Genomic DNA, 22,011 nt, shown 5'->3' on the forward strand with positions numbered 1-22,011 from the left:
AGTCAGGGCCCACCAAGCCCACGGAGACCAGCCCTGCCCACCCAGCCACCCAGCCACCCGAAGCCCACAGTTCTCTGATCCCAGTCAGACTCTCAGAAGCAGGCAGCTCCAGGGCAGCCCCGACCCGCAAGGGCATCGGATCGCCAGCCCAACCCTTTCAGCAATCCCCGCCTTTGATGGTTTTCCTCTACTGGAAATGAAGCTGTCCCTTTAAAAAAAGAGGTGGAGGGGGTACTCGGTAAATCTCAACTCCAGCGGAGCTCCTCTGAGCTCGGCGTGTCTCCAAGTTCAGCCCGCCGGGTGTAAAGTGAGTATTTTGAAGGCAACTACACAGGCTTAACCTCAGGCAGGGAAATGATCTCGCCGGTACCCCCACGCTCATAAATTGCGGAGTTTATTCAGAGGAAAACCCTGTGCATATACTAGAGGCCTGATGCCCGGAATTCGTGCCCGAGTGGGCCTTCCTCCCCTCCCGCCCCTGGGCCAGGGCAGGGACGGCCGGCTGCCCTCCAGGCCTAATTAGCACATTGCGCTTTATTATCGTTACTGTACGGCTAGCATCGCGGGGAGTTAGAAGCAGGCTGCAGCGAGGCCCGAGGAAGGGGGCCGAGGCTTCGGACTTGGGGAACACGGCGGAAAGGCGCACCGTTTCCCCCGGTTCCAGGCAGGGAGCCAAACGAACCGGGGCACCGGCCGCCCAGGTGGGACTGCTGGGCTTTCCCGCGCACCCGCCTCGGGGGGAAGAACCCGGATGAACCGCCCCCGCAGCCTGGACCCCGCCCCGCGGTCTTTGAATCCCTGAGCCGGGCGTAGTTGCCCGCCCTTCGGTGCTCTGATTGGCTCACCTTCCTAGGCCCCGCCTCGTGATTGAGTGTTCCCCGTGCCAGTCACGAAGCCCCGGCGGTTTCCCCGATTGTTGTGGGAAGGAGACGGCGTCCGCGTCGGGTTCGACTCCCGGCGCCTGAGCCGACCGTCGTGCGCCCCGCCTCCGGCGCCGGGGAGTGCGGCCGGCTTCTCGGCTGCAGGCCCTGCACGGAGGTGCGTCCAGGCGGCTGAGAACGACCCCGGGCACCCAAGCGTCACCTGCGTCACCCACCCTGCGCCATGTCCTGGATGTTCAAGAGGTGAGTCAAGAGGTGAAGGGATGGAGGGAGGGGGACGCTGCGGGGTAACGGCCTGGAGGTGTCCCCAAATGAACCCGACCTTCCCCGCGTTCCTTTCGCGGTTCCCGCGCTGTTTGGGCGCGTGTATTCGTTTTGCTGGTGGCTCATAGGTCTTCGGTAGAATTAAAAGCGTAATCTTGGTTGGTGAGGGGAGGCTCCTCAGGCGAGTCCGGTGCCAGGGCCTTGGAGAAATCTCTGTCCGGGGCTGTGGGGAGGGAGGGTTCTGGGGCTCAAAGCTCCAGTCCTTAGCGGGATCTCTCCTGCGCCTTATTCAGCAGAACGCCCATTGGAAACCCACTGTGCGTTAGGCTTTGTGCTCGGATACAGGGCCTAGGAGGACAGCCCTTGACCCTAAGTAGCTCACAGTTGATGTGCACACACTGACCAGCAAATATATATTTGCAGAGGAGCCAAAAGAGGTTCGCATGACCTGCAAGGAAAACGCAGGTGAAGTACCTTCCACCTGGTCCTAGGAGAGTGGAAACATCCTGGAAGCCCCCCAGCTGACGTCCCCCTTACTTTTCAGTATTCAAATTGGTTTACATGCGCGGTCCTGAAATAGTTATTTATAATGGGATTAAAGTTACCCTTAAACCAACGGGAATGGGAGGCCTTTAGGTCAGTCAGCCTCTGATGGTGGCATGGTTTGAATACCTGAATAAGATAAGGAAGGAATTAAAGTAATGGATGCTCGATCAGACTGTCAAACCTCAGAGGGAAGGTAGGGGAGGGTGGGGGTAAGGGGGAGAGATCAACCAAAGGACTAGTATGCCTGCATATGAGCCTAACCAGTGGTCACGGACAACAGGGGGGTGGGGGCATGCGTGGGGAGGGGTTTGGGATGGGAATGGGGGGATGAGGACAAATATGTGATACCTTAATCAATAAAGAAATTTAAAAAAATAAAGTAATGGATGCTGAATGTGTTATCTGTAATTATGTAAACTGCTTCACATATAATAATAGTTCTATATTTGCAAGGCTTCTAGCTCAATCTCCATTGAAATTTTGGCATATAAAGTTACAGACATCGAATACATTTTAATTTAAATAGATAATCACTAGGAAAAAGATTTGTGAACCCTTATTGGGTTTTTCATTTTCAATATCTGTGGTTAGAAGAGGCATTACTGAATAGGTAGGGTTCCTCCCCAACTGACTCAAATCCTGCTTTAACTAGACAGAGTAACACTTTTTTTTTTAAACATATTTTATTGATTTTTTACAGAGAGGAAGGGAGAGGGAGAGAGAGTTAGAAACATCGATCAGCTGCCTCCTGCACACCCGCTACTGGGGATGTGCCCCCAACCAGGGTACATGCCCTTGACCGTAATCGAACCTGGGACCCTTGAGTCCGCAGGCCGGATGACGCTCCATCCACTGAGCCAAACCGGTTAGGGCTAGAGTAACACTTTCTTAATCTTATGCAGAAATTCCCACATAAGAATTAATTTGTTGAAATAAAATGTGAGAAAACAATTGGCCTATGAATATGGTATGGTCTTTCAGAAATACTTGATTTAAATTTTTTTCCTCTGCCTTTTTTTTTAAAATAGAGATCCTGTTTGGAAGTACTTGCAGACTGTCCAGTATGGCGGAGTCCATGGAAATTTTCCACGCCTCTCATATCCAACTTTCTTTCCCCGTTTTGAATTCCAAGATATTATCCCTCCGGATGACTTCCTAACTAGTGATGAAGAGTTAGATTCAGTTTTATTTGGAACTTTGAGAAGCCATGTAGTTGGACTACGTTATTACACTGGAGTAGTGAGTATAACCTTAGACGTTAAGTTAAAATGTGATGTATTTATGGTATTAACCTAGAAAATAAAAATTAGATGGTGATATGTGCATTATTTTTACTATATATTTTTATTGATTTCAGAGAGGAAGAGAGAGGGAGAGAGAGACTGCCCCCTACTGGGGATCTAGCCCACAACCCCAGCATTGTGCCCTTGACCGGAATCGAACTGAGGACCCTTCAGTCCACAGACCGACGCTCTATCCACTGAGCCAAACCAGCTAGGGCTAATTTTGTTTTTACTTTAAGTAATTGAAATATATATGGTCAAGAGTTAAATATCTAATGACTAATATTCCTTTACATTTATATTATACTTGTAATATACAAAGCACGTTTTTCTGTATGGTCTCATTTGATGGCTACATTGACTCTGAGGTATATAGGGCATCTATTATCTCCTTTCTGTAACTGAAGAACAAGCTCAGGAGGGTTATATGATTTGCCAAAAAGGCACAAAAACTGTAATGTACATTTATAAAATGACTTCCAAGTCAGTCCATTGCTTTCTCTTCTTCTGCCCCTCAGCACATTTCTACACCTTAATTTAAAAAACAACATGTGGTTTTATTAATTTTAGATTTTTCGTAAGGGAGAGGGAGAGAAGGATAGAAACATCAGTGATGAGAGAGAATCATTGATTGGCTGCCTCCTGCATGCCCCTTCTGGGGACTGAGTCTGCAACTTGGGCATGTGCCTTGACTGATTAGGAATCCATCTGTGACCTCATGGGTCGCTGCTCAACCACTGAGCAACACCAGTTGGGGTACATTTTAATATTTTTAATTTAGGAAGATAACTCTTACTAGATAGGGGAATTGTCTATTTTTAGGTATTTTTTTCTTAAGACTCTATGTCTACCAATTTTTCTTCCCGTGTCTGTCTTTATCTCTGTTCTCGTCATTGTGTGTGTGTGTGTGTGTGTGTGTGTGTGAGAGAGAGAGAGAGAGAGAGAGATACATAGATAGGCATGTACAGATAGAGATAGAGAATATGTGATTTCTCTGTTAAGTAGTTGTCTTTGTTATGGTTGTCCATACTGTCTCTGTATTACCTGGATAATATAATTCTAGTTTTATTTTTAAATTGATTATGAAAAATTTTAAACATGCATAAAAGTAAAATAATACAATAAACTGCATATACCTATGATTCAGATTCAGCAGTTAACAAGCTTTTTGCACATTTGTTTCATCCTTTTTTCTTTTCATCTGTCCTTTTATACTAAAAATCTTTATACCCATAACAAAATTAATAATAATTTCTCATTCTATTCCATAATCAGTTTTCTTGATTGTTTAAAAATGAATTTTTATAGTTCATTTTTTCAAATCATAATCAAAACAAAATTCATATATTGCATATGGTTGTTACATCTCGTAAGTCATCCCTCTCCCTAAACCCCCTTTTATTTCATGTCATTGATTTGTTGAAGAAACTATATCTGTTCTATGGAAAGTACTAGATTTGTCAGTTTTTCTGTTCTCCCATATTTTTCTCTTTTTTTTCTTTTTAATAAGTCTTTATTGTTCAGATTATTATAGTTGTTCCTCTTTTTTCCCCCATAGCTCCCATCCACCCAGTTCCCACCCCACCCTCTGCCCTTACCCACCACCCCCCGCACTGTCCTCATCCATAGATTACAATTTTTGTCCAGTCTCTTCCCGCACCCCCCACACCCCCTTTCCCCCGAGAATTGTCAGTCCACTCCCTTTCTATGCCCTATTCTATTATATTCACCAGTTTGTTCTGTTCATCAGATTTTTTATTCACTTGATTTTTAGGTTCACTTGTTGATAGATATGTATTAGTTGTCACTTTGTTGTTCATAATTTTATCTTTACCTTTTTCTTCTTCTTCCTCTTCTTTAAGAATACCCTTCAGCATTTCATATAATACTGGTTTGGCGGTGATTAACTCCTTTAGCTTTTTCTTATCTGTGAAGCTCTTTATCTGACCTTCATTTCTAAATGATAGCTTTGCTGGGTAGAGTAATCTTGGTTGTAGGTTCTTGCTATTCATCACTTTGAATATTTCTTGCCACTCCCTTCTGGCCTGCATAGTTTCTGTTGAGAAATCAGCTGACAGTTGTATGGGTGCTCCCTTGTAGGTAACTAACAGTTTTTCTCTTGCTGCTTTTAAGATTCTCTCTTTGTCTTTTGCTCTTGACATTTTAATTATGATGTGTCTTGGTGTGGTCCTCTTTGGATTCCTCTTGTTTGGGGTTCTCTGGGCTTCCTGGACTTGTAAGTCTATTTCTTTCACCAGGTAGGGGAAGTTTTCTGTCATTATTTCTTCAAATAGGTTTTCAGTATCTTGTTCTCTCTCTTCTTCAGGCACCCCCATAATTCGGATGTTGGTGCGCTTGAAGTTGTCCCAGTGGCTCCTTACACTATCTTCATATTTTTGGATTCTTTTTTCTTTTTGCTTTTCCAGTTGGGTGTTTTTTGTTTCTTCGTATTTCAAATCTTTGACTTGATCCTTGAGATCCTCTGTTGGAGCTCTGTGAATTATTCTTTATTTCAGTCAGTGTATGCTTAATTTCTAGTTGGTCCTTTTTCATATCCTTGAGGGTCTCACTAAATTTCTCCGAGGTTTCTAGAAAATTCTTGAAAAACCTTATAACCGTGGTTTTGAAGTCTATATCCAGTAGTTTGCTTTCCTCCATTTCTTTCATTTGTGACCTGTTTCTTTTTCTTCACATTTTGGCTGCTTCCCTGTGCGGGGGGCCTGATGCAGCGGGGGCCAGACATGGCGGGGATCTCCCTCTTCCGCGTCCCGCGCAGAGAGAGAGATGAACGAACCGGTTCTAAATGGAGGCGGCCAGGGATTGAGAAAATAATAGAAATAAAGAAAACAAGACGCAGAAATAAATTCTGAAGCTGGGAGCCTGGGTGGATCTTTCTGTGCCTGGCTGAGGCCACAGAACCGATCCAGACTGCGAAGCTGAGGTTTTATTTATAATCAGGGACAAACAAGGCAATTGACAATGTTCTTGTACGTTTCACTTGTTTTGGCAGCACTTGCTGCCCCTCCCACAGCCCACTAGCTACCCAGGAAAGATCTAGGGAGCAGTCACAAGATCAAGCTTAATTATGCTTAGAGGACTGTGCCCTTCCAAGCTTGGGACTTGTTTGTGACTTTGCCAGCAGGTCAGTCCGAGGCTTAACCCTATAACCGCTTCCTACGTCTCACCCTTTCTTTTAAATTTAAGCTACTAATAATGGAAGTAAAATTTAAACATTAAGAACAAATTTCTGACTATTAAAACATTACCAAAGCAATGCCAATGCAAAATCCAGACATGGCTATTAATAAAACAATGCCAATGCAACACAACAATAAAGAAATCAAACTACAGTAACATTTTCCTACTAAATGAAAGTTTCTTTTGCTGATTTACTCAAGAGTCCTCAGACTTGGCTGTGCAAGAGTTTGCAGAAAGGCTGGTAGCTAATCAATGCTAGCATGGCCAGAAACATGATTGAAGAAGTAGCTTCAACTTCTTGCTTTTCCACAATCTGCTGTGCTTCAGTAGTTTTCTTCAGATGACTCCATGTTGGCACCTCAGTCCCTTGCTTAGCTTTCAGTTTTCTTCTTCCGCTTTGCTGTCATCAGTGCAGCTCTCAGTCCTTTTGAGTGAAGGGACACAGGAGCTTCTCTGGGTCCATTGTGGTGATGGACGTAACACTCTGGCACCCAAATTGGCTGCATTGCCCCTTCGGGAAAGATATAAAACACAACCTCTTCCCCACATTATTACTGAATCTGATAAAACTCTTGTCTGGTTTATGCTTCCTTCCACCTAGCTAACTCGGTGGAAGCTATTGTACAGGAGGCCTGATGCCCTTTACCTGCTGTACAATCCTTTGCATTATAATTCAAAAATTTTAAAGTATAAAAAGCATGACTGAGCCTCTTTTGAGGTGATACATAACACCTGTCTCCCCCTTTTTGTTTTAATAAATGATTTTAAGAGTGCAATTGGCTCTTTCCACTATTGAGTGACATCCATTTTGTCAGATTTGATTAGGTTTAAGTCTTTGGGGATTTACCCCTAAAGTTGGCACAGAAAGGTGGATAACAGACTGAGGACATTGCTTCCAATAAAACATGGAAATTGTCTTTCTTTAATAACATTTTAAAGGCTGAAAATTAAATGAAAAGTTCCTCTGAATTGTGTGCTCTATAGTAGATATATCAATAATTTTGGCCATACCTACCACATAAGCACTATTACTATAGGTTGAATGGGCTCCATAGCAAGATCTATTAAGGCATAAATAGGAGCTTGTATTTCTACTGAAATATAAGGGGTTTTAAGGACCTTTGCTCTCCTGCTGCAGTAGATCCATCCTTTCCAGAACTGGATCCATCTGTAAAAATGGTTAATGCCTGAAGTATAACATTTCTTTTAATGTGGCAGTTAATACTATTCCCTGTGTTAGAAATAAAGCAAGACCCTCAAGTCAGGGGTCCTGGTAGAACACAAAACATCAAACATTTTTGACTTCTATGCAGAAGGGTGTGCACACATGGTCTGGAAGTGCATGCACACCGACCTTCTTTGCTCTTAGTCCTGGGCAACCTGCAGCAATGCAGAGGTGCTGACTGCTAGCATGGCAAGGCATCTTCACTATTTTTATTTCTGGATTATTTCTCCTCTGTTCTCAGGGGCCACTACTTATTCTGTGGCTGGAAACAGTCCTACCAGCTCCTCTCTGGGATCTGTTGTTGCAGGAATCCATATGGGCTTTGGAGTTTTCTGGAAATATAAACATATTCTCGACCAAAGGTTAATAAAGAACTCTTTTCTATAAATTAGACTTGAGATCCTTTTGATTTTTCTCTAAATGATTTTCCTTTGGCTTATTTTGACACCATAAGATTTTTCATGGGTGTCTTATCAGCATTATAAATGAAAAATAATTTTTAAAGTAAAATTTTAAAGCAATTAAGGCTTGATGTAATTCACTTACAGGATATTTCTTACAGGATATTATTCTACTATCCTTTTTTGATTAATTATTATGAGGCTATTGTAAAAAAAATTAATGCAGTCTTGATGACTTTTATTTTTAATTTTTGCACAAGAATATGACTGCTTTGGATTCATTGGGTGTTAAGCAATTTTACCATTAAATGAATTACCAATAGAAATTTTGGATAATACTTTAGGAACAGCTTTTTGTACAATTAGATTTTCTTGAATATTCACTTATTTCATTTAGCCAATTTAAATTAATCTGAAAACTTGACTATTTTACTGTCAAAATTTAATACTCTAACAATCTTACTTTATCCTGTAAATATTAATGGAAAGGGTTATTTTGCATCCTTGAGAAAGCCCTGAGCATTCCTGGATTTAGGCTGGATTTAGACATAGGGCAGCTGCCATCAGCCAACTCTCTGTTGCCTGGGTCCCAATCCAAGCTGGGCCAAGTCTCTTTCTGTTATCTGGGTCCAGATCTGATCTGGGCCAAGTCTCTGTATGTTGCCTGGGTCCTGATCTGAGCTGGCATGGGAAGCGCGAAGCAGCCATGGGGCAGGAGACCTCCCTCAGAAGGGGCGAGTGTTCAAGCCCCTGTAATGTTGGGGGGTGAGGATCTGTGCCCCACCTCTGTTGACCCCCAAATTCTCTCCTGATGGCCCCTCTGTGACTGTGCCTGTCTTAGGCTGTTCCTCCCCTGAGGGATCTTACTCGTCTTTGACTAACCAGCCATCCTCTGGGGCCAAGCAGGGTGATGTGAGGTTCAGTTCTGTCTCCTTGGTAGCTTATGCCCCTATGGCCTCCATGCCCAGCACCTGCCTTGGGATCCTCTTGCCTGCTGGCAGGGCCCTGGCATTGATCACATATCTTGGGGAACCCAGGTTTCTTCTCCAGGGAGGGCCCAGCTCACGCCATTGTGCGAGAGATAGATCCATGGTACCAGCCACCATGAGGCTTCAACCTCAGCATGAACAGAAAACTTAGGCAACAGCTGTGGGCAATTGGATTGTGAGAAGAGGGTCCCTCTTGGCAAAAAGGGCAAGAGGGGCCAATTTAGAATGCTCAAGTGCCTCCCCAGGGGGCCTTCCACACTGTGGAAGGCGTTAAATCCTTCAATGTCCTTTTTAAATTGCTGCCAAATATTCAAAGAATTAGTTTGTAAGTTTGTTTGAAATAAATGTACAATATGCTGTTGTAAAATATCAAAAATTATAATGAAATTGTAGAATAATATCATGTAAGGATATTCTTTGCTCTAGGCCATGGCAATTCATTTTCAAACTGGCTATCAATTTATTTTTGTATAGACAAGGTTTTAACCAGTTAATGTCCCCTAATAATTTCTGAAAGTCATTTAATCTTTTCTTATCTCCAATGAAGAAATTTTGGATATACTCGATGGAGATTTTCACACATATTTGAGTCATGATTCCATTGACTCAACAGATGATGCTGAAAAGGAAAATTTTCCCATCGAATTTCTTAATAGTATTACTCCTTTGGGAATGCCATGTCATAAATTAAAATTGAAAGTGGTGCAATCATCATGCTACTGAGAAATCTTAATAGTAAATGGGGTCTTTGTAATGGGACTAGATTTATTATCACAAGATTGCAACCTAACATAATTGAAACTGAAGTATTAACAGGATTTGCGGAAGGAGAGGTTGTTCTGATTCCAAGAATTGATTTGTCCCCGTCTGACACTGGACTCCTATTTAAATTAATTCAAAGACAGTTTCCCATGATGCCAGCATTTATGATGACTATTAATAAATCACAGGACAAACTCTAGACAGAGTAGGAATATTCCTACCTGAACACGTTTTCAGACATGGTCAGTTATATGTTGTTTTCTCTTGAGTTTGAAGAGCGTGTGATGTTAAAGTTGTAAATACTTCATTATAAGGGAAATTAGTCAAGCACTCTGAAAGTGTTTTTATTCTTAATGTGGTATACAGGGATATATTAGAATAAGTTTAATCAATTTATCAGTCATTGTTTTTATCAATGTTTTTATATCAATGTCTTCTTTGTTGTTATATTATGTTATTAATCAATTTATATCTTATTTTCATATTTATTTTACTAATTTTCTTTCATCTTTGACACTTCTATTATAGAGAAAGGGTGAATAGCAATATTAATATATTTCTTCTAATTAATTTCCTTTCAATTTGCACAAATCTGTGTACTGGGCCACTAGTAGTTTGATATCTGGCATTGTGATTGCTTCTACTTCCTTCTTCTTTCTCAAGATTGCTGCAGCTATTTTGGGTCTTTTATGGTTCCATATAAATTTTTGGAGTATTTGTTCTAGCTCTGTGAATTATGCCTTTGATATTTTAACTGTGATTTCATCAAATTGTACATTGCTTTGGATAGTATAGACATTTTAATGGGTGTTGATTCTTCTAGTCCATGAACATGGTATATGTTTCCATGTATTTGTTTCTTCAAATATTTCTTTTTTTCAATGTTCTGTAGTTTTCCAAGTACAGGTCTTTTAACTCCTGGTTAATTTTATTCCTAGGTATCTCCTTTTTTTTTTCTTTATTAAGGTAGTACATATGTGTCCTTATCCCCCCATTGTCCCGGTATCTGCTTTTTGTTGTTGTTGTTGCAATGGTAAATGGGATTGCTTTTTTAGCTTCTCTTTCTGAGAGTTCATTATTGGTGTATAAAAATGCCATTGATTTAAGAATGTTGATTTAAGAAAGTATCCTTCTACTTTGCCGAATTCATTTATTAAGTTTAGTAGTTTCCTGGTGGAGTCTTTAGGGTTTTCTATGTACAATATCATGTCATCTCCGAATAATGAGAGTTTTAGTTCCTCCTTTCCAATTTGGATGCCTTTTATCTTTTCTTCTTTTCTGATTGCTGTGGCTAGGACTTCCAGTACTATGTTGAGTAAGAGTGGTGAAAATGGACATCCTTGTCTTGTTCCTGTTATTAAAGTAAACACTTGTAGTTTTTGCCCATTGAGTATTATGTTGGCTGCAGGTTTGGCCTTTATTATGTTGAGGTATGATCCCTCTATTCCCACTTTACTGAGAATTTTTATCAAAAAATGGTGCTGGATTTTGTCAAATGCTTTTTCTGCATCTGTTATATGGTCATGTGGTTTTTATCTTTCAGTTTGTTTATGTGATGTATCACATTTATTGATTTGTGAATATTGTACCAACCTTGCATCCCCAGTATAAATCCCATTTGATCATCCCATGTGATATCCAGCATTGTGATCGCTTTACTTCCTTCTTCTTTCTCAAGATTGCTGCAGCTATTTGGGGTCTTTTATGGTTCCATATAAATTTTAGGAGTATTTGTTCTAGCTCTGTTAATATAACATATTGTTGGATCTGCTTTGCTAATATTTTTTGAGGATTTTAGCATCTGTGTTAATCAGGGATATTGGCCTCTAATTTTCTTTCTTTGTAGTGTTTTGGAATTAGGATAATGCTAGCTTTGTAAAAAGAACTTGGAAGTGTTCCTTCCTCTTGAATTTTTTGCAATAGTTGTAGGACGATATGTGTTAGTACTTCTTTGAATGTTTGGTAAAATTCTATGAATCCATCTATGGACTTTTTAATGCTGGAAGTTTTTAAATGACTACTTCAATTTCATCAGTTGTTATTGGCCTACTCAGGTTTTCTGATTCTTCTGATTGAGTTTTGGACGATTGCATGTTTCTAGGAATTTGTCCCTTTTGCCAGGTTGTCTAGTTTGTTGGCATATACTTACTTGTTCATAGTATTTGCTTACAATCCTTTGTATATTTGTGGTGTCCATTGTTATAACTCTTCTTTCATTTGTTTTTATTTATATGGGTCCTCTCTCTTTGTTTCTTGATGAGGCTGGCTAGGGGTTCATCAATCTTGTTTACTTTTCAAAGAACCATCTCTTGGATTTATTGGTCTTTAATACTGTTTTTTTTTTTTTTTGTCTTTTTGTCATTTATTTCCGTTATGATCTTTATTATTTCCTTCCTTCTACTTCATCTGGGCTTTTATTGCTGTTCTCTTTCTAATTCATTAAGTTGTAGAGTTAGATAGTTTATTAGTGCTTTTGCTTGTTTCCTGAGGTAGGCCTGTAGTTCTAGGAACTTTGTTCTCAGGATTGCATTTACCATGTCCCATAGGTTTTGGGTGGTTTTATGTTCATTTTCATTTTTTTCCAGTAAGTTTTTAATTTCTAGCTTGATCTCATTGCTAACCCATTCATTTAGCCTCCCTGTATTTGAGTGTTAGTTAGCCTCCCTGTATTTGAGTGTTTTTGAGTGGTTTTTTTTTGTTTGTTTTTATTTTGCTGCTAAGTTCATGCCAATGTGATCTGAGAAGATGCTTGGCATTATATAAGTCTTCTTGAATTTGTATAGACTTGTTTGTGCCCTAACATGTGGTCTATCTTGGAGAATGTTCCATGTGCACTTGAGAAGAATGTATATTCTGCCACTTTGGTGTAGGGAGTGGGTATAGTGTTAAGCCTCAGACTGACCTGCTGGCAAAGTCGCAAACAAGTCCCAGCTTAGAGGGCACAGTCCTCTAAGCATAATTAAGCTTGATCTTGTGACTGCTCCCTAGATCTTTCCTGGGTAGCTAATGGGCTGTGGGAGGGGCAGCAAGTGCTGCCAAAACAAGTGAAACTTACAAAAACATTGTAAATTAACTTGTTTGCCCCTGACTATAAATAAAGCCTTAGCTTTGCAGTCTGGATCTGTTCTCTGGCCTCAGCAAGGCACAGAAGATCCACCTAGACCCAGCTTATTCTCTGTCTTTTCTTCATCCTTCGCCCGCCCTCCCTCAGGCTCGCCGAACCCTTGGCTGTGCTGGCGAAGCACACTTTGGGATGTAATGTTTTGTAAACATTGATTAATCAATCTGATCTAGTGTGTCACTTAGGACCTCTGTTTACTTGTTAATTTTTTTTTATGGAAGATCTATCCAGTGATGTCAGTGGGGTGTTAAAGTGCCCTACTATGACTGTATTGCTGTCAATCTCTCCCTTAAAGTCCATCAAGAGGTTTTTGTTGTTGTTGTTGTTTATGTACTTGGGTGCTTCTATATTGGGTGCATATATGTTTACAACAGTTATATTTTCTTGTTGAATCATTCCCATTAGTATTATGAAGTGGCCTTTTTTGTCTCTTGTTACGGCCTTTGTTGTGAAGTCTATTTGTCTGATATGAGTATTGCTACCCCAGCTTTTTTTTCCTAACCATTAGCATGGAATATATTTTTACATCCCTTCACTCTCATTCTGTATCTTTTGTTTTGAGAGAGTCTCTTGTGGACAGCATATATAATGGCTATGTTTTCTTATCCATTCAGTCACCCTATGTCTTTTGACTGGAGCATTTAATCCATTTACATTTAAGGTTATATTGATAGGTATTTATTTATTGCCATTTTAATTTTCTTTATGCCTATGATTCTCTCTTTCTCCTTTTCTTCTTAAAGCAGTCCCTTTAACCTTTCTTGCATTGTTGGTTTGGTGGTAATGTACTCCTTTTTTTGTCTAGAGAGCTTTTTATTTCTCCTTCAATTTTAAATGATAGCCTTGCTGGATCCAGTAGTCTTGGATTTAAGCCCTTGCTTTTCAATTATTCAAACTTTGAATAATTCATGCCACTCCCTTCTGGCCTGAAGTGTTTCTCTTGAGAAGCCAGCCAGCATTCTCATGGGAACTCCTTTGTAGGTAATTTTGTATCTCTCTCTTGCTGCTTTTAAGATTCTTTTTTTGTCTTTTAACATTTGCCATTTTAATTATGATGTATCTAGGTGTGGGTCTCTTTGGGTTTATTTTGATTGGGACTCTTTGTGCCCCCTGATCTTGGGTGACATTTTCCTTCACCAGTTGAGGGTGGTTTTCTGGCTTTTCTTTAAACTGGTTCTCTGATTTTTGGTCACACTCTTCCCCTTCTGGTATTCCTATAATGCAGATGTTGTTACATTTCATGTTGTCCCAGAGCTCCCTTAAAGCTCTCTTCCTGTTTTTAATTCTCTTTTTCTATTTGCTGCTCTAATTGGGCATTTATTTCTACCTTTTATTCCAAATAGCTGATTCGATCCTCCACTTCATCCAGTCTACTGTTGTAATCGTAAATGGGATTTTTTTCATTAGTTTATCTTTCTGAGATTTCATTATTGGTGTATAAAAAAGCCACGATTTTGGGGTGTTGATTTTGTATCTTGCTAAATTGCCAAATTCATTTATTAAATCTAGTATTTTTTGGTGGAGTGTTTAGGGTTTTCTACATACAATATCATGTCATCTTCCTCCTTTTCAATTTGGATGCCTTTTATTTCTTCTTGTCTGACCGCAGTGCCTAGGACTTTCAGTACTGTGTTGAATAAAAGTGGTGAAAGCAGACATCCCTTTCTTGTTCCTGTTCTTAGGGGAAATGGTTTTAGTTTTCGCCCCATTGAGTATGATTTTAGCTCTAGGTTTGTCACATATGGCCTTTATCATGTTCAGATATGCTTCCTCTATTCCCACTTTGCTGAGACTTTTTTATAAGAAAATTGGTGTTGGATTTTATTGAATGTTTTTTCTGCATCTATTAATATGATCATGTTATTTTGTCTTTCAATTTATTTATGTGATGTATGGCGTTTATTGATTTGCAAATATTGTACCAGACTTGCATCCCTGGAATAAATCCCACTTGGTCATGGTGTATGATCTTTTTAATATATTGCTGGATCTGATTTGTTAGTATTTTGTTGAGGATTTTAGCATCTATGTTCATCAGGGATATTGGCCTGTAATTCTCTTTCTTTGTAGTGTCTTTATCTGATTTTGGAATTAGGATAATGGTTGCCTCATAAAAAGAGCTCGGAAGTGTTCCTTCCTCTTCGATTTTTAAAAATATTTTGAGGAGTATAGGTGTTAGTTCATCTTTGAATATTTGGTAAAACTCCCCTGTGAAGCTGTCTGGACCCGGGCTTTTGTTTGCTGGGAGTTTTTTGATTACTGCTCTATTTCATCAATTGTTATTGGCCTATTCAGGTTTTCTGATTCTTCCTGATTCAGTTTTGGGAGATTGTATTTTTCTAGGAATTTGTCCATTTCCTCTACATTGTCCAGCTTGTTGTCATACTGTTGTTCATAGTATTTTCTTACAATCCTGTGTATTTCTGTGGTGTCAGTGGTTATTGTTTCTGATTTTACTTATTTGGGTCCTTTCTCTTTGTTTCCTGATGAGTCTTGCTAATAGTTCATCAATTTTGTTTATCCTTTCATAGAACTAACTCTTGGTTTCATTTATTTTTTGTATTGTTGTTTTAGTCTCTATTTTATTTATTTCTGCTCTAATCTTTTATTTTTTCCTTCCTTCTACTTACTCTGGACTTTTTTTGTTCTCTTTCTAGTTCTTTAAGTTGTAGGGTTGAATACTTTATATTTCTTGTTTTTTTGTGGTATCCCTGTAGTGCTTTCAACTTCCCTCTCAGGATAGCTTTTGCTGTGTGCCAGAGGTTTTGGGTTGTTATGTGTTCATTTTCATTAATTTCCAGGAAGTACTTGACTTCTTTCTTGATCTCATTGGTAATCCTTTCATTGTTTAATTACGTGCTATTTAGCGTCCATGTGTTTGAATGAATGCTTTTGGGTTTTTTAACTCTAGTTCATTTCTAATTTCATTCCACTGTGATCTGAAAAGATGTTTGATATGATTTCAATCTTCTTGAACTTGTAGAGACTTGTTTTGTGTCCTAACATGAGATCTATCTTTGTGAATGATCCATGTGCACTTGAAAAGAATGTATATTCTACTTTGGGGTGAAATGTTCTACAAATGTCAATTAAATCCATTAGACTCAGTGTGTCCTTTAGAGTCACTGTTTCCTTGTTAAGTTTCTGTCTGGAAGATCTATCCAGTGAAATCAGCGAGGTTTTAACCCTTTGCACTCGCTTGCTTTTTTCTCGATTCCTGTATTCTACTCGGGACTTAATTTTTTAAATACCCCAGATTTTACAAAGCGCGGCAGTAGAATAAAAAACTGGAGTTTCTTTTCATACAAACTTATTTATTTGGATTTTTTATATTTCAAATTATTGATACATTCAAAGAGTAATTTGCACTAGACATCCGAGTGCAAAAGGTTAAAGTCCCTAACTATGACTATATTGTTGTCAATCTATCTGTTAGAGACCTATATAAGTTTTTTTTATATATCTAGTTGCTCCTAGTGTTATATCCTCTTTTTGGTAGATTTCTTTAGTATTATGCAGTGACCATTGTTGTGTCTTGTGATGGCCTTCATTTTGAAGTCGATTTTGTTTGATAAGAGTATTGCTACCCCAGCTTTTATTTTTCATTTCCATTTGCTAGGAAAATTGTTTTCCATCACTTCACTCTCATCCTATGTGAGTCTTTTGTTCTGAGGTGAGTCTCTTGTAGTCAGCCTATAGTTGTGTCACATTTTTGTATTCGTTTAGCTACCCTATGCCTTTTGATTGGAGCATTTAATCCATTTACTTGTTGATAGATACTTATTTATTGCCATTTTAATTCTGTACATCTAGGTTTCTCTCTCTGTTTCTTCTCATTACAGCAGTCCCTTTATCATGTCTTGCAGTGCTGGCTTGGTGGTGATGTACTCCTTTAGCCTTTTTTGTTGTTGTTGTCTGGGAAGCTTTTTATTTGACCATCTATTGTGAATGAAAGCCTTGCTGGATATAGTAATCTTGGTTTCAGATCCTTGCTTTCCATTACCTTGAGTATTTCATGCCATTCCCTTCTGGCCTGTAGAGTTTCTGATGAGAAATCAGGTGTCAGTCAGTCTTATGGGAGCTCCTTTGTAGGTAACAGCTTTCTTTTCTCTTGCCACCTTTAAGATTCTCTTTGTCTTTAATTTTTGGCATTTTAATTATGATGTATTTTGGTGTGGGCCTGTTTGATTTCTTGCTTGGGGTTCTCTGTGACTCCTGAATTTGTGTGACTTTTTTCTTTACCAGGTTAGGGAAATTTTCTGCCATTATTTCTTTAAACATATCCTCTATGTATTCCTTCCAATGTGTTCTTTGTTTGTGCTATGTCACTCTTTATTTCTGTTTTCATAGTTAACTCTATCTTTTCCATGGTATTGAGCATCTTTACCATCATTACTCTGAACTCTGTTTCAGATAAATTTTTTTCCTAATATATTTTTATTGATTTCAGAGAGGAAGGGAGAAGGAGAGAGAGTAACATCAATGATGAGAGAGAATCATTGATCGGCTGCCTCCTGCACACCCCCTACTGGGGATTGAGCCCGCAACCCAGGCATGTCCCCTTGACTGGAATTGAATTTGGGACACTTCAGTCCACAGGCCAACACTCTATCCTCTCAGCCAAACTAGCAAGGGCTCAGATAATTTTTTTTTTTTTTAAATATCTGCTTCATTTATATCTTCTTCTGGGGAATTCTCTTGTTCTTTCATTTGGGGGTGGTCTTTATCTCCTCATTTTGGCTGCCTGTTTGGATTTGTGACTCTGTATTTGGTAGATCCTCTGGGCCTCTCAATTTCTAGTGCAGGACAGTGTCAAACACTATTTCTGACTGATTAGACAAGGGTAAAACTCAAAGCCTCCACAGACCACTTCTGCCTACAGACTAACAGGATTCTGACTTTGATTGCCCTCAGGTGTGGTGAGAGATTTTTTTTTTTTAAACGGTGTGGCAGTTGCTTCTACTTGGAGGCTAATTTTTATTTTTAGTCTCTTAAGTGGCCTCAGGGCAAAGAGTTTTCCAGTAGGGTGGGTCAAATCTCCCCCCCCCCCCCAGGCCACGCAAATGTCTGTGGGATATATGTCTTCTGCTGTGTGATAGAATGACTCAGCAGAGGAAACTGGGATGTCTGTCTTCTGAACTCTATCCCTTGAATCCCCAATCCTGGTTTCTGGTCACACACCTCCAGTCCACTCTGTCCTCCCTCTGCCAGAGCACAAGGTGGTGGCTCCCCAGGGAATTTTGTGCATTGGCTCTTCAAGAGGGTGCCTGAATTTCCAGCTGTCACACCCTAGAAGGCAGCAATCTGCTGCTTTTCACAGCCAGATGTTATGTGGCTACCCTTATCACTTCTGTTGCTCTCTGCTGGGGTGCCCAGTTTGGGGATTAGATTCCATAAATCTTAGTGGCTGAGTTATCTCTCGGGAACTTCAGTTCCTGTGTTGAGTACCTGGCCAGCCCTTTCATGCCTCTGCCTCTCCTAACAGTCTCTATGTGGTCTCTACTTTTGATCCTTGGGTATCAGGGTTCTCTCCAGAGAATTTTCAATTGATTATTCAGGAAGTTTTTCTGTATTTTTGTTGTAATTCCACTTTGTTCCTGGGAGCATGTCCATGCAGCATCCACTTACTCTGCCACCATTTTTAATCTCCTCCCAATCTTTTGAGAGGAGATTAAAAATGGTGGCAGAGTAAGTGGATGCTGCATGGACATGCTCCCAGGAACAAAGTGTGTTCTTGATGTCAGATATATCATTCTTCATTTCTGTCTGGTTCTTGTTCATGGCCTTTATTTTCCTTTTCATGCTGTTGCAATTTTCACTAAGTTCCTTAGTTATCTTTATAACCATTGCTTTGAACTGTGTGTCTGATAGGTTACTTTTCTCCATTTCATTTATTTCTTTTACTGGAGATTCTTTCTTTTCTCTAATTTGGGGGTTCTTTCTTTGTCTCCCATTTTAGCTGTCTCTTTTTATTTGCTTCTATGTATTATTTGTTTCTATGAACTGCTATGCATCCCGGTTTTTATAGGCTGGCCTAATGTAAATAGTGTTTTGATGCAATCTCTTTGTTTACCTCTGCCAGATGCTCTAGAAGTGCTCCTTATGTGTGTTATTTGGGTTCTCCAATTGTAATTGGGACTTGATTGTTGATGTCTTGTTCGTGGAAAGGATCTCCCTTCTGACTTGCTGCCAGAGAGGATCAACCACTGCATTGTTTTGCCAGCTCTTATACAGGTGCTGACAGAAAAGAATAAGGCAAAACAGAGTGAAGCCAAAAACAGCATGAAAATCAAGCTACTCAATGCAGTAACAATAGGAAAGACTAAGAAGGAAAAAGAAAAGACAGCAACTCAAAGAAAAAATATACTAAAAGATGTGTGACCAAAAACTTAGAGGGGATATAAAGGAAAAGGGAGAAAGAAGAAGACAAAAAGATGGATATATGGAAGCAAAGAAGAAGCTAAAAGAACTAGTATAGGAGGAAAAAGATGAAACAGGAAATAGATGAAATAATTATAATGAAATTAAAGTGCAATAATAATAGGTGTATTAAGATATAGATAGAAAAGCATAATGGCAAAGAAATGAGTAAAATACAAAAACTAAGTAAAATAAGAAAATTTAATAATTATAATAGGCTAAAGTAGAATAGAATCAAAGGAAAGAGATAAATTAGAGATATGCAAGAAAAAAGGGTAAAAAACTAACAAAAAATAAAGCATACACACACACACACACACACACACACACACATATGCACACACACACAGCAAAAAAACAAAACCACACACACTCACACACTGAAAGTCCTTTGGGTCTATTCGTGGGCCTCGGAGGATTTTGCTCTGTTATTGAATCTGGTCCCTTGGTGTGTCTATCCTGGGCTTCCTAGGAGCTGCTCTAGTGCAGGTGAATGTGAGTCACTGTCCCTTTCTGGCTCTGGCCAACCTGATTGAGGTCTGAGAGGTTGAAGCCACTAGTGTCCAGTGGTTGCAGATGCCTTGGTCCTAAGGCTCATCATTGGGTTTCACACCTTGATTGTCTCTGTTCTGAGCTGTATTCCCTTCCCCCACTGAGCTGGTCTCACAGGTGTTAGTTGCAAGCGTTTGGGGCCGAAGGGAGCATAGGCACAGAGAGGATCAACCACTGCATTGTTTTGCCAGAGAGGATCAACCACTGCTGGTATTCAACTCGCTGACAGTCTGGTACCTGAGGCTGGGGTGCGCAAGGTGCTGCTGGCTTTCCATTCACTTGCAATCCTGGCTGGTGCCTGCCGCAGGGGCATGCACACAGTCCTGCTAGTGTTCCACTCGCTGGTGGACCTGGGGGGTACCTGCAGAGGGGGTCTCATGGGAGGTCCCACTTGTGTCCTACTTACTGTGTTGTCCAGGGTGGTGTCCAAGGCTAGCATATTCTCTCCTTATTGGCTGTGGGCACTGCCATCTCTGAGAGTGGGGCAGCCAGTTAGCATATTCCCTCCTTATTGGCTGTGGCGCTGCCATCTTTGCGACGGCGTGAGAGTCAATTAGCATATTGACCCTCACGCCTTTATTAGATAGGATGGGTCTAACAAAATACACATTTCTTATGCAATGTTACTCAGTAAGCATTAAAAATTTAATGGAAATCCCAGATAAAGTATGATGAAGAAAGCTAGTATTGTATGTTTATTATTTATAATATTATCTGTTCATTATTTTTGTTAGGTTAATAATAATGAAATGGTTGCATTACAACGAGACCCCAATAACCCCTATGATAAGAATGCAATTAAAGTAAACAATGTGAATGGAAATCAGGTTGGCCATTTAAAGAAAGATCTTGCAGCTGCTTTGGCCTATATTATGGACAACAAATTGGCACAAGTTGAAGGGTAATGTATTTCAGAGTTTAGTTTTAATAATTTTGAGTTGTATTGATTTTTGAATTTGTTATGTCTATATAGTTATCATGACAACTTTTATCAGGACACCTTTAGTATGTGTTTAATACATGTTTTAATTCTCCTGTCATTTGCCTCTACTACCTGGCTATTCCCTCACTTTTCTTTTGAATTATTGCCTTAGAGAAAAATAGGTTATGGTTTAAATATTAGGAAATTCACACTATCTCTCCAAATCTTTTAGTGCATAGATTTGGGAGTTTGGAAGTGTTTGTTTAAATCAGAGGTTGTGAAACTGGTAGCCTGTGATCAGATATAGGTCAGCTTCATTTTGCCTACACAGTGTTTAAAAATTAAAAATTTCCCGCAATTTTTTAATATCTGGATATCCTATATTTTATACGTTATTTTTTTCCTGAATATAAGAATTATTTATGAAGATTTTTCTTGACAAATGGAAGATTTGATGATGCTGATCTCTCATTTTTACATGACATCAATTGACTGCTGCTGAGTATCAGCTATAGCTTTATCTAGGGCATACTCCAGTTCTTTTGTACATTTGTGTTTGTGATCTCAATTTAAGTATGGAATGTTTAGGATATAAAAAAGTGAATTTGGAAGACAAAGGCTCAGAAATGTCTTCTCACTTTATTTGTGTACTTGTTTTTTTCTTTCTCAGTTCATCAGTTTTTTCAAATATTGAGCATAAACTGGGTCAGAAATAGTTCTTGCAAATAATTCTCCAGTCTCAGAATGGATTGCTAGTCTCTGGTTGTATTAATGAAAGCTCTACCCTCTCAGTTAAACTTACTATTTTACTTATCTTACAATATTGATTATAGACTATTCTTATATTTAAACACTGCTTTATCTAGTCTACTCTGTTTCTTCTGGCATTGTTAGTAAAAACCACCCCTTTCTCCTGATTATTGTTGGTCCTGTTCCTATCATTTTTCTTTCTAGTCTGCCCACTAGTTCCTCCCTATTTTACTTCATGCAAAATTTGAATGCAACACAGATTCTTCATGGGAGTGAAAAATGGAAACTTTTAATTTCTTACTTTTTTTCCTTCTTAAATACAATAGGGTAGTCCCTTTTGGTGCAAACAACGCTTTTACCATGCCTCTGCATATGACTCTTTGGGGAAAAGAAGAAAATAGAAAAGCAGTTCTAGATCAATTGAAAAAACATGGATTTAAATTGGGTCCTGCACCAAAAAGTAAGTTTAGGGTTTAACCTACTATTATTTTGATATTGTAAAAATGTAGGAATTGTAAACATTTGTTATCTTAAGTGATACTTTGAATTTGGTTGACTAAACTAATTTGCATGAAGGCTCTAAGTTATAAAATTTTTGGAGTCTTTTAAAGAAAATCCGGGAATTTTTTCCTCTTTATTTTGAAACAACTATAGTTTCATAGGAGGTTTTACACACACATGCATACACACACACACA

General features: G+C 39.3%; 1 protein-coding gene across 9 annotated transcripts in view; it reads left to right on the forward strand.

Moving 5' to 3' along the window:
- The first annotated feature begins 226 nt into the window (after positions 1 to 226).
- HLTF (helicase like transcription factor) overlaps positions 227 to 22,011 on the forward strand; it is a 111,284-nt gene continuing 89,499 nt past the window's right edge. For all 9 annotated transcript variants that reach the window (XM_079763930.1, XM_079763932.1, XM_079763931.1 and 6 more), the window contains exons 1-5: positions 227 to 307; positions 854 to 1,124; positions 2,720 to 2,930; positions 20,377 to 20,543; positions 21,641 to 21,774. In XM_079763930.1, coding sequence (XP_079620056.1) covers positions 1,105 to 1,124; positions 2,720 to 2,930; positions 20,377 to 20,543; positions 21,641 to 21,774 — 532 coding nt within the window. In that variant the 5' untranslated portion in view covers positions 227 to 307; positions 854 to 1,104. The remainder of the gene's footprint in view (positions 308 to 853; positions 1,125 to 2,719; positions 2,931 to 20,376; positions 20,544 to 21,640; positions 21,775 to 22,011) is intronic.

The sequence above is a fragment of the Cnephaeus nilssonii genome (genome assembly GCF_951640355.1).
Source record: "Cnephaeus nilssonii genome assembly, chromosome: 3".
Lineage (NCBI taxonomy): Eukaryota > Metazoa > Chordata > Mammalia > Chiroptera > Vespertilionidae > Cnephaeus > Cnephaeus nilssonii.